The sequence below is a fragment of the Triturus cristatus genome, chromosome 8 (genome assembly GCF_964204655.1).
Source record: "Triturus cristatus chromosome 8, aTriCri1.1, whole genome shotgun sequence".
Taxonomy (NCBI): domain Eukaryota; kingdom Metazoa; phylum Chordata; class Amphibia; order Caudata; family Salamandridae; genus Triturus; species Triturus cristatus.
This window is the reverse complement of record NC_140591.1, coordinates 1,118,423,075-1,118,435,473: the sequence shown is the minus strand read 5'-3', so window position 1 is coordinate 1,118,435,473 and position 12,399 is coordinate 1,118,423,075. Positions and strand designations below refer to the sequence as shown.

Genomic DNA, 12,399 nt, shown 5'->3' with positions numbered 1-12,399 from the left:
TTAATTTAAAGTCGAGAGTATTTTAAAGACTGGAGAAATGTTATTACACTGAAACTTTTTTCTTCTACGTTTATACGGTAGGGTGGAAAAGGTGCAAAATATTAAGATGCAAGTACTAATGTGACATTTCAATAAATGCAACTACTGAAATGTGGAATTACTCAAATCAAACAGGGTTTATTCACAGCTCATGTTTTGCGCACCAACTCTTAATGCTAAAATGCTTAACTGTTTGTCCGGTATAATAGGCTTCTTTCAATAACTGATACATCACTTATTCAACGTATTTTTTATTTTAGCATTGGCTTGAAATGCCTGATGACTCTTTTAGTCAAACCTCTTAATTAATCAGGATACTACGCTGCATCCTAAATTTAATGCAGTGTACAAAAAAAATACCTTGCAAAGATGGTGCAGACAAGTTCCTGTGCGTAAGCCTCTCCATTTGCGTTTTGATTAAAACATCAACTACATTGGTGACCTCAACTTGGCATTTCAGAGACTGTCTTTCTCAAGCCTTAACGGAAATGCTAAAAGAAGGTAATGTTACTCAATCGCAAGCACAAGATTCTGATTGCACTGAAAGACAGAGCATGACATTTAAATTGGATGTGCATTAAATGCGATTGAAGAAGAAACAGGAGTGAAGAGATAACAGGAGATTTTGTGGAGGCATACAATACAAATTACATTAAATTTATGAGATGAACAAAAGGTACAAAATATAACTCTATATAACCTCTGCTACTTGGCATTCCGATGCAGCATGAAATGTAAACTTGATAATCCTAAAGTTCATCATACTAAATGATCTCTTGGCCTCTTAATTTCTTTTTTCTCTTTAGTGTACTCTATCAAGTAAAAAATGTGGAGCCTTGTCCTTCTGCACACCTGCTGGTCTAGTGTTGGTGTCACATGCTTCTGCGATGCTACAATGCTAAAATATACAACAAAAGTATAGAACGAACCCCGAATATAGAGGGGGTGCACCCTATCTCAATGCTAGAAAATTCATGACAATTGAGCTTCTAGTCCACGACAAAACTTAAAACACATGACAGTGCATACATCCTGGACACTCCAAACTGCTAGGAGGGAACGACGTTAAGCAATTGTGCAATACAAATGCTGTTAATGTTGATATTAAAAACGTATTAGTCTATTTAAATATACTACAATAAGTTGATAATATACCAGTTAGGCATGTACCTTTCTCAAACAAAACGTACATGGTGCTGGGCCTGACCCTCCACCTTAAAGCGAAGAGATGCCTACTGAATGTGTGGGAACCCACAGACCAGAGCAGGTAGGATATGTGTAACACTGGGCCTCACGGTGGCAAAAAGAAATATAGCTCAGCTGTAGGGAGCCGCGAATCCGCCAACCACAACAGAATGGAAGAAAAACATGGATTGGTGCATGTTCAGGGAAACACAGTATATAGTGCGAGGGGATGCCTTAAGAAGTGGTCTCACATCTGGGGGGCATGGAACACGTACTCAGGGGGAATTTTTAGTCCTCTGCGCAGCCTCAACTCAGACGATATGCCATCACCATAAAGAATGTATCCCACGATATACTATTGATCTACTCTTGTAACCACTATGATTGCATAGAAGTCGTCAAATGAATTCCTCCTGTGTGTAATTATTCACATGCTTCAGATTGTAGAGCCGATTCCTGGTGTATTATAAAAAGAATGACAGAAAATAAAAAAAACTTACATACCGACAAGTTGTTAGTAAACCATCTTAATAGTAGGGGGCCCCAGGGGGAGCGGAGAAACAGTCTCCCCCTGGGGATTTTCGCCCGAATGGAACGGCCGCGCTAGCAGCGCAGGGAGAGGCGCGCGCTAGTTTTCAGTCAGGTGCGGTAGTGTAGGGAAGCGCGAGCGTGGGGGAGAGGGAAAATTGAAGTGCTGAAGGGAAAACCAAGCTTCCCGGACGTGAAAACGACCGTTTTTGACGGCGAAGAGCAGGAGAGACATGGAGGACGACGAGCAAGTAAAGGCAGCTGTGGAATTATTGAGGAAGGCAGGGAGAGAAGACCTGCTGTCAGCTGAGGCGAGGGCTGCGTCTGCGCCAAGAGGATGGACAATGAGGCGTCGGGCTGCAAGCGGAGTGCAGAGGGCAGTAGCGGCCTGCTTGCCTCAGCAGAGTGGTAGAACAAGAAGAGCCACGCGCCTCAAGAGCGGAGGGGCACATGGCATGGAGGACAGAGGTATGGCAAAACGCCTTGCACAGCGCCCAGTGGTAGCAATGCCTCAGGGAGTTTTAGGAAGTGCCACAGTTGGACAGGAGGTTTATACGAGGGGGGTTCCAGTGGGTTTGTTTAGGGGGCTCATTCCCAGAAGAGGTAAGGTGAGGGGCAGGAGGGGTGACGGGAGGGGTGCTGCACCATGCCTCATAGGCTGGGAGAGGCAGGGTAGCGTTGCGAAGGCGGGAGCAAAAGACCAACAGTTTAATGATATGGCGGAACCTCTTAGTATGATTTTGCACAATAAGGGGGAACAAGGTTTTCCGTTGGTGGATTATTCGTCAGACACAGGGAGTGACAGGGACCCAGAAGAGGTAGTGGGAATTTTGCGGCCAGCGCAAAAACGAAAGAAGCAAAGGCCTGGTGGGGGTACTGGTAGCACAGGGAAAAAGTGGCAGCAAGCGAGGGATGAAAGATTTGGTATAGCGGAAGAGGGTGTGGTTAGTGTAGTGCAAATGGTAGAGACCGTCAGTGAGTCCAGTGATGAGCAGGAGGGGGTTGTATATGGTGTAGATCAGCTGGGTGTGAGTTCATGGCAGGGAGATATTTGGCCCTATCACAGGACAGAGCCCGACATGGAAGAAAGTATTTTTCATGAGCCTAGGTTACCACCAGATCAAATAGCGCAAGGGGTGTTATCAGAGACAGGTTATACTGAAGGGCAGTGGGTGTGGGTGCCACACTCAGGACAAAGAGGTGCGGCGCAGGAGAAGGAGACTGCTAAAAAAGCACCATTGACAAGAGTACCAGTTGCGGAGCAGCTTATCGGTGGGATGAGCGCCCAGAGGTCATCAGCTGTTTTTAGGCAGACGGTAACTCAAAGCGAGTAGCGGTCTCGACAAGCGTCTCAGGTAGCGGTGGCTAGCGAGTTAGTGCCTCAGCAAGACAACTTCAGCGCGGATTTTTCAAAAGGACACAGAGCTAAAGGGCAGAGTTGCGTAAAAGACTGGTGCATTTTTGATGGAGGGGTTGGAGATGGAGCCCTGCCTAGCAGTAGTAGACAAAATGTAGGGTTGGCAGGGGAGGGTGGGGTGGGGACGAAGAGGTGATTTGGGATGAAGTTAGAGAGAGGACAGTGCTGTCAGGCAGCAACTCAGAGAAAAAAAAAAAAGGGGGTAAAGGATGGAGGGAAGGGGTCAACTGCCTCTGTTTCTACCTCACAGAAGTCACGTGCGGACCTGCCAGTGCAAGAGTCACAGATGAAAAGACGTCGAGCGAGTGTGCCAGTGGACATGAGGGACAGAGCAGAACATCTTCCGAGAGGTACGACACCATGGTGGGAGGTGTGGGCCCCTCCGGTTACACATTTTAATTTACCTCAGGTGAGGGATATACACAGCGGCTCGAGTCAGCCAAAAGGTACTCACGGGTAAGGTTGGGGGGGGGGGGAAGAGGCCTCAGTCGGCGAGCAAAACAAGGACAAAGTAGGGAGTACGAGGGCGCACAGGACGGAGGGGGATGCGACGCAGGTAGCGGGCAAAGTATCTAAACATCTACCTTACATGGGTTTAGCGATGCCCCTGGGCACACACTTATCGTTGAAAACGAAACAAAAAATTTGGGACCATGAGTTTGTCGACATCTTTAAATTATTACACAGGGAGGTCCAGGCGAAAGAAGGTTCCGAAGAAGAATGGGAACTGGCAAGGCGGCCAAGGGTTCCACGTAATGTGGAAAACTGGATGTCTGCTTTTCTCATCTTTGCCAGCATATATACAGAAAAATACCCTGAGAGAGCGGTGTCCATTTTTAAATATATGGATATAGTACGAAAAGCTCAGTTGCAGTTTGGGGGTTATTGCTGGCTCAATTATGAGGAGGCATTTAGGGCCAGAATGAGCATGGCGACAGATAAACCATGGGGAGAAGTAGATGCAGAATTGTGGCTCCAATGGATGGCTTCAGCTCATCCAGTGGCGACTACACATACTGCCAGCGGTCTGCCAGTTACATACAAGCCCTTTCTGCCACATCCCGCTCTATCGGGGGCGGGTGTCGCCCCCGATAGAGCGGGATTGAATTTTCTAAGTGGGAGCGTACAGCTCGCTAAATGTGACATCACGTCGGCATTTAGGCTCCTCCCGATTCATCCAACTGATTTTGAATTGTTGGGAATGTATTTTGAAGGGCACTATTATGTTGACAAAGTATTACCCATGGGGTGTGCGGTGTCTTGCGCCCTCTTTGAGCGATTTAGCACCTTCCTGCATTAGTTTTTTTCGCAGAATTGCCAACAAGGAGCGTCCTGTCACTATTTGGACGATTTTCTCTTCATGGGGCAGGCAGGTACTAGGCAGTGCCAGGCAGCCTTGGACGTATTTTGTAAATTGATGGAAGAGCTGGGAGTGCCATTGGCGCCTGAAAAAACAGTAGGGCCACAGACCTGTTTAACATTTCTTGGCATCGAAATAGACACGGTAGCACAAATAGCCAGGCTGCCAGCAGGGAAAGTGCGCGAAATTCGAGATTGTGTTGAAGAAACATTACAAAAATCAAAACTGGAGCTTAGGCAGGTACAGCGCCTACTGGGCTATTTTTTGTTTGCTTGCAGAGTAGTAAGGGCAGGTAGGACGTTTTGCCGGGCTTTAGGCATGGCGCTTTCAGGAGCACAGCGGCCTCATCATAGAGTCCGCATATCCAAAATGGTAAAAGAAGATCTGAGAATATGGTTAGTTTTCTTAGAGAATTTCCATGGAGTGCCGTTACAATTCATTGAGGACCGTTTCATCTGGCAAGTACAGATATATTCGGACGCGGCTGGTTCCAAAGGTTTTGGTATCTTTTGGGACGGTCGGTGGTGTTCGGAGCAGTGGCCAGCGCACTGGATGACCCAAGGGCGCAGCATTCCCTTTTTAGAATTTTTTCCGGTTTTGGTAGCGCTGGTCACATGGGGCAAAGAGCTCCAAAACAGATCTATACTGTTCAATATTGATAATATGTCTGTGGTGAACTTGCTCAATCACCAAAAAGCCAAAGATGTGAGAGTGCTACGTTTGTTAAGGGAGTTTATGTTGGTGAGTTTACAATGGAATATTATGTTCAGAGCCAAGCACATACCAGGGGTAAATAACTCCATTGCTGACGCCCTTTCACGTTTTAATTGGCAGCTTTTTCGCGAACTGGCACCAGGGGCGAACGACAGCAAAACCCTTCTGTCAGACAACATCTGGGCGTTGGGGAACTGACAATTGAAAGGCTCGTGGAAAACTCAGTAGCGGACTCCACAAGGAAAGCTTACAGACAAGCGTGGTTACAAGTTACGTACAATGTAACAGCGAAGGGTGGACGAAAAAACCGTTTAATTACCTTATATTACACTTTGTTCTATGGCTGGCAAAACAGGGTTTGTCATCTAACACCATAGCGGGTAAATTGGCTGGGGTATCCTTTTATGGACAGTTACTTTGGGGCTGTGACCCAGTTGATGGCATTTTGGTGCGAAGAATGTTGAAAGGTTTGCACAAGAAGAGGGTAATAAGGCGGCTGCCTAGAGCCCCCATTTCCTTTCAGCTGCTGCAGAGACTGGTGCAACAGTTAACACATTGTTGTTATAGCGCCCATGAGACTGCTTTGTTCAGGCTAGCAATGATTTGGCTTTTCTTCGGAGCGTTTCGTGGGTCAGAAATCTTGGGAGGCAGAGGGAATGGAGGCATACGTTATGACGAAGTAGTTTGCGAACAGCAGAGGCTTCGGATTTGGTTAAGAAGTTCAAAAACTGACCAATTGGGGAGGGGTGTTTGGGTTTTTCTGAATAAAAGTGGGTTGGTGGAGTGTTGCCCAGTTTTAGAGTGGGAGGGGTTTCAGGACAAATCCATTAACACCACAACAGCTTATGTTTTCGTCCATAAGTCAGGCCACCACGTTACCAGTACGCAGTTGTTGGGGGTGCTGCGGAAGGTTTTGCTGTTAGTGGGAGAATCACCTTCAGAGTATGCGACTCATTCATTCAGAATTGGAGCAGCGACGGACGCTGCAAAGTTGGGGTTAGGGTGGGATGTCATTCAGAGAATAGGCAGGTGGAAATCCAGGCGTTGTACACGTTATGTACGCAATTAGTTTTTTAGTAAATGTTGGTACAGCGTGCTAATTTTTTCTATTTTATATTAGGTGATATCCGCACTTTGTCTGGGAAACGCCACGTATGGATCATCGGACATTCTTTTGTCAAATGGGCAGGCCTCTTCGCCGAAAGACAAATTTATGGTCGCAGCCTCGGCCTCCCAAGTGCAGGACATGAGTTACTTTGGCAAGGAAAAGGCGGCATGAAATGGGAGGAACTGTTCCCAACTCTCAGAAGATTGATGTATGATAGACGACCGCCAAACTTGCTGTTGATACATCTAGGAAAGAACGATCTCGTATCGCTTTCAGGTCTTACGCTTTTAAAAAACATGAAATTGGATCTAGCAGTGATCAAAGACAACTGGTTAGGAACGACAGTTGTGTGGACTAAATTTGTTTATCAGCAGCAGTGGAGGCAGGCGAGAGACCAAGTGGCAATGGATAGAGCACGCAAAAAGCTGAATAAAGAAATGAAAAACTATTGTGCGGGAATGGGTATCAGGTATCTGTCACATGGAAACATAACTAGTAAAGAAAGACAGTTACTCAGAGCAGATGGGGTTCATTTGTCAGAGTTAGGCCTGGCACATTACATTCTGGAAATCAGGGACTGTTTGTCAATGGAATTGGCTGTTGACCTTTGGTGCAACAGCAAAGATCGCTGAAGGGAGGTTACGGCAGTAATAATTGGTGGGGAAAGGAAAACGCCTTTGTTTTCCTGGGTGGCAAGGTTTGGGGTGGGTGAGGCAGGAGCTGTCTTACCCGGCATCCCAGGAAGACGGGTAGGAAATAGGGGAAGAAAATAATGACAAGGTAAAGGTAACACAGAGAAGTTGGAAGGTTGGTTTAAAGTTTTGAAATGGGGAAATGTGATGTTAGAAATGGTTTTGGCTCAGTATTCTAAATTATAAAATAAATATATAAATCGCTGAGTTATTTGAGAGTTTACCTGTTCTAAATAAAGTGGCCTTTCTACTATGCAAAGATGCGTGAGGGTCAGTTTGTTTTGGGCGAGGGGGCCCCAGGGGGAGCGGAGAAACAGTCTCCCCCTGGGGCTTTTCGCCCGAATGGAACGGGCCGCGCTAGCAGCGCAGGGAGAGGCGCACGCGTTAGTTTTCAGTCAGGTGCGGTAGTGTAGGGAGGCGCGAGCGTGGGGAAGAGGGAAAATTGAAGTCCCACCCTCCCAACCCTAAAAAATAAAAATAAAAAAAATATATACAAGTTTAAAAAAAAATAAAGCCACTATTAGACAGGTTGCTCTTGGGCAACATTCATTTAGTATATGCAAGGTTTGGGGTGGGTGAGGCAGGAGCGGTCTTACCCGGCATCCCAGGAAGACGGGTAGGAAGTAGGGGAAGAAAATAATGACAAGGTAAAGGTAACACAGAGAAGTTGGAAGGTTGGTTTAAAGTTTTGAAATGGGGAAATGTGATGTTAGAAATGGTTTTGGCTCAGTATTCTAAATTATAAAATAAATAAATAAATAAATCGCTGAGTTATTTGAGAGTTTACCTGTTCTAAATAAAGTGGCCTTTCTACTATGCAAAGATGCGTGAGGGTCAGTTTGTTTTGGGCGAAGTACACGCCCAGTTTGAATCGGAATAAAAGAAAATAAAGTCGACTCTACAACGTATGGTAGCGTGATTTTCACTTTCTAAATAATTTTTTCTATTTTGCATTTGAGTTGACAAACAGTGATAACATGAAGAAAACTGGCGAGTGAGCCATAGGAGGACAGCAGGCGCAGTATCACAATATTTCAAAGCATACTAATTTGTGGAATGTTTCCAGAAGAAAACACGAATATGACTGCACTTACGTCTTTTGCCATGTTACTGGGGTTCTTGAAATCCGTGCTACTGAAGTATCAATCACTGACGGGGCAACTTCGGTGATCTACGAAATAAAATCAGATCAATGACAGTAATCAATGAATTGAAACACCTGGTTATTCGATGACTTCAAAACACAATAGTGAAAGGCGTTTTAATGTTGCGAGCATGCGGTGTGCTCATAACGTGCAAGGCTCACGGTAGACCCACCCGCACCACTAGGCCTGGGTTGCAGAATTCAGAGGGAGCCTCTTGTGCTGGAGGCGAACGGGGAGCAAGTTGCTGTGAACGGGGCAATTCGGCAGCCAAACTGGTTGAGGGGTAACGAAACTCCCACCGCTGGGTGAGTGTGTCGGGCCTCCAGTAACATTACCCAGTCACACAAGATCAGCAGGTTGCCCAACTCAAAGAAGAAGCGCGCGGCCTACACGGACAGTCGGTGCCCTGGAGCCACAGGGTCAGCCAGTCGGGGGAGCGGGAGCACCGGGACCCCGGGGCTCCCGCAGCCCCGCCTGTCACTGCGCGAGGACAGGCTCAGCAACGCCGCCTCCAAGAGGAAGCAGAGGGCACTGGAGGATAAGCCGACAGGCCGCGAGGAGGGGACTGCAGCAAGAGCACAGGGCGGAGGGTAGTGCACCGGGGTAAAGGGAACAGAACCGGGGGTGTCGGTGCTCAATGACAGCATCGCAACAACTGAATCAGGGAGGTAGAATTGAAAATCAGGAGTCGGGGCTGTGCAGAGTTAACACCGGTGACTTTAGAGCCAAACAATGTAGCCATCGATTAGCGATCACAGCCCGGACCCTAGAGAGACCCCGGCAGCAAAGACACAAATCATCTACATGTGATCCGCTCCGCAGGGCGGCCCCGGTCACCGAAACAAAAACAATCGGATCGGGCAGCCATTTTACCTCCTCCCCCTCACACACACCCGCGCCCCGTCTGGCACCGCAACCCTTGCTACCTGCACCCACAGAACAAGTAAGTAGGAGCGGCCACCCTCGGAATCACCCGCCCCCGTGCACCACTGGTAACCTGCGCCCGGATACCGGCCTGTCACTCGGAGTAAGGTTGGGAAACATTTGGGGTCAAGAGCAGCTGTCCAGGAGGTTCAGCTCGCAGGGGTCGCTTAAAACTGTGACAGGTGAAGCCGCCTCCAGTGCATTCGCCCCGATCGGAGCTCAGTATTTTTGCAACACTGGCTGTCAGCCTTACCATGCAAGTTCATCTCCGAAAAGATTGCACCACCCTTTATCATCACACCTTATGCATATGACAGGAAGGGTACACCGGTCCGCACACTTCGATCACTGCCACATGAAAATTCTCTATTCCCTTGCCATGGCACCCCACCTACGTAGCAAATGCTCCTCTAACGAACTGCTTCAGGAGGGCTACCCACGAAGCGTACAACGCCACCTCCCCCTGAAGTCACAGGACGCGGCAACAGGGCACCAAACATCTGCTGCCACCGACCCCCTCCCCGTTTCAGCTCCCCAGGGCTGACAGCTGTGCCAGGGGTGTGGGCAGCCCCACCCCTGCAGTTAGACCCAAGAAAACGTGGCCCATTCAACAGTAGACCAAGAACGATCATTATAAACTATCCATTCACATACAGGCAGCGTATACACGCAGAGGGCCTGCGCCCTAACATAAATCCACAGTCTAGCAAGTACACAATAAGTTCCGACCCATGACACAATCTGAACCAATCTCCTTTCCTGCGGATCCTCCGGTCCCCAGCAATGGAGACATTCAGCGACTACCGTTAACGCGCAAACACAACCCCTTTTGTCAACAGCAGGGAGCACTCACCCCGTTTTGCACTCAGCCGGTGGTGGTGTAGAAGCTGCTGTCCACCATGGTGGGCCAGTGTTGGAGCACCTGTTATCTCTAGGCAGTGGCAGCGCGTTGCCTTGTCACTAAAAGTAGGAGTGCGCCTCGCTCCGGGCCCCCTCTCCCGCGCGCGAAGCCCCAGCTTTCAGTCCTTCTGCGGCTTCCTCCTAGACTCTCCTTCTGGCAGCCGCAGTCAACTGCAAGAAACCGAGCTTGGCGGCGTCTGTTCAGCCCATCCCCGATTGGCTGGGCCCGCTGCGACATCGGAGCGCGCCGGCCCCCGAACGCACGCCCCATTTGTTGTGTTATGCGTGCGCCGCCGCGGAAAAGGAACTGAGGGAGCCTAGGGTAAGCTGACAGTACTGAGAGAATACAGCGGCCATCTGAAAGTGGTACATTTTTATGGAATCAATTGGTGATCTCGGACTGGATACCCCAGGACATCATAACTGGGGCAAAAAGTATTCTTTAGCGTCAATTGCACCTCGATAATGTCAATAAACGATGCAGTAGAAAAAAATTCCAACAACCCTGTCAAATGATTTTTATGCATGTTTCACTACAAGACAGCACAATGTGACGACACAATACGGGCAATTCAAGTTCAAAGGTGTTCATGCGTCCATAAATGCCCTTCACTCACAGTACTTATTTTTTTCCAAATATACAATACTTTTTTAGAATCCCGCTGCTGAATGCCCGGGTGGCGAATACCAAGTTTGCCCAGTTTTCATTACGCCTCATAACTCTTTCCTCTACTACCCTACACTTCATATCTCTTGATCTGGCTTTTGCAGCTTATCTTTCATTCATCTGTTCTTTCTTTAACATTATTTTGATATCTATCTCAATCTTCACAAAAAAATTGTTTTTTTACTTTCTCTGGGTCGAACCACCAATATAAAAAAAATAAGCCTGGCGAGTAAGGTTTGTACAAGACAGGAGAGTTCCTATTATCCCTAATTTCACTGTTTTAATAGAGTAGCAGCCAAGATGAGTAAAAATTAAAAAAAATACAGTTTCTATGATGCTTTGAAGACATTGTAAATGGGGAAACAAGTTGTAATAGACCAATAATCTCTGAATAATTCATATAGCAAACCTGCAAACGTGCACTCTTTTCTTGCTGCTTGTAATCAAGATAAGTATTCTCCATCAGTTATCTTTAGATTATTGTTACGATAAAGGTCCTTTGTTTAATAATGTTGTTTATTGTATTTGTTATTTTTTTGGGACTCACCCTCGCACTTATGCAGCTAGCATGAGTTAGACGTAAGAACATTTAATAAACCTCTTTCAATTCAAATTGTGATTTCCCATTATTTCAGGATGGAATCGATCCTACAATTAAGAGATGCCTTCCTCCAAGGAGATTGGATTGTCCATCTGTAAAATATGATTTTAAGCATATAAGGTAAATTAATGAGGAAGTAGATGAGTTGAAGAGATGGTATTCCAAAATGAGGTTTATTCTTCAATTTCTGTCAGCATATCACAGGAGCACGTCTGTACTGATTGAACTCCAACCGCTGAATGCTAGATTCAGTAGTTGGGGTTTCTAACCATAACAGACATCACGCGTGGAGCCACTTTGAAGGTAAACATACCTTCAAAGAGCGCACGCTATAGAATACAACAATCACCATTGGTAAATGACACAAACAAGGAACAGCATTTAAAGGAACATGAACGTACACTACACCATCTAGACCTGTAAGATGTTTATTTACCAATTTCTATAAATAAAAAGTACTTCCAATTACAATGGAATTATGAAGCCTATCGGTTCTCCTGCCTCACTTCTGAGGTAGCTTCAGCAACTTGGTGTTTCCCAAAGCTTTCAGAACCAGAATTTTTATTGCTCCGACCTCATGGTATCAGACTGGAAGTCTAACTAGACAGCATGTCTATCATGACTCAGAACAAATACAGTAAGTACCTTTCATCGTCTTTTGGTCTTCTTCAGTAGTTAGGTTTTATTATTAAATGGGCAAAATATTTTTTGCTTCCATCCATGACAACAGAATTCTTGATTTTCTAGGGAATTGACAAAAAACAGTTCTACGTCTCACACAATCATAAGTGGTAGAAATTCAAAACAAAAATCATTCGGTGATCTGCACACATCTGTGATTTCTCTCAGAATATTAGCCTGAATAGCAGGTCTGTTTTCATCCTCAATTCAGGCGATTTTGCCAAGTCCCTTTCATTATCGGGTCTTATAAAAAATGTAAAATTCGTCATCTCCGAAAAAGTCGTTCTAACACAAATGAAGTTTCTTTGGCGCAAGAATCTGTTCTAGTAATCCACTGTTGACTAGACAATTAGGAAGACTGGAACAGAAAAGCTATCTTCACTTCCTCTCCAGTTCTTGGATTAGAGTCCAATGTCTGACAGGCTGAGGCGCAAGATG

The 12,399-nt window shown here is 46.4% G+C and overlaps 1 protein-coding gene across 10 annotated transcripts in view; it reads right to left on the bottom strand.

Annotated features, from left to right (window-relative positions):
* The window catches only part of TFDP1 (transcription factor Dp-1), a 392,616-nt gene that overhangs the window by 373,570 nt on the left and 6,647 nt on the right, over positions 1 to 12,399 (bottom strand). For 4 of the 10 annotated variants that reach the window (XM_085622724.1, XM_085622729.1, XM_085622731.1 and 1 more), the window contains exon 2: positions 8,138 to 8,214. In XM_085622724.1, the coding sequence (XP_085478850.1) occupies positions 8,138 to 8,149 (12 nt within the window). In that variant the 5' untranslated portion in view covers positions 8,150 to 8,214. Of the gene's footprint in view, positions 1 to 8,137; positions 8,215 to 8,360; positions 8,723 to 9,365; positions 9,629 to 9,965; positions 10,259 to 12,399 lie in introns of those variants that run through there. The other 6 variants (XM_085622728.1, XM_085622723.1, XM_085622732.1 and 3 more) reach the window with 6 other exon arrangements.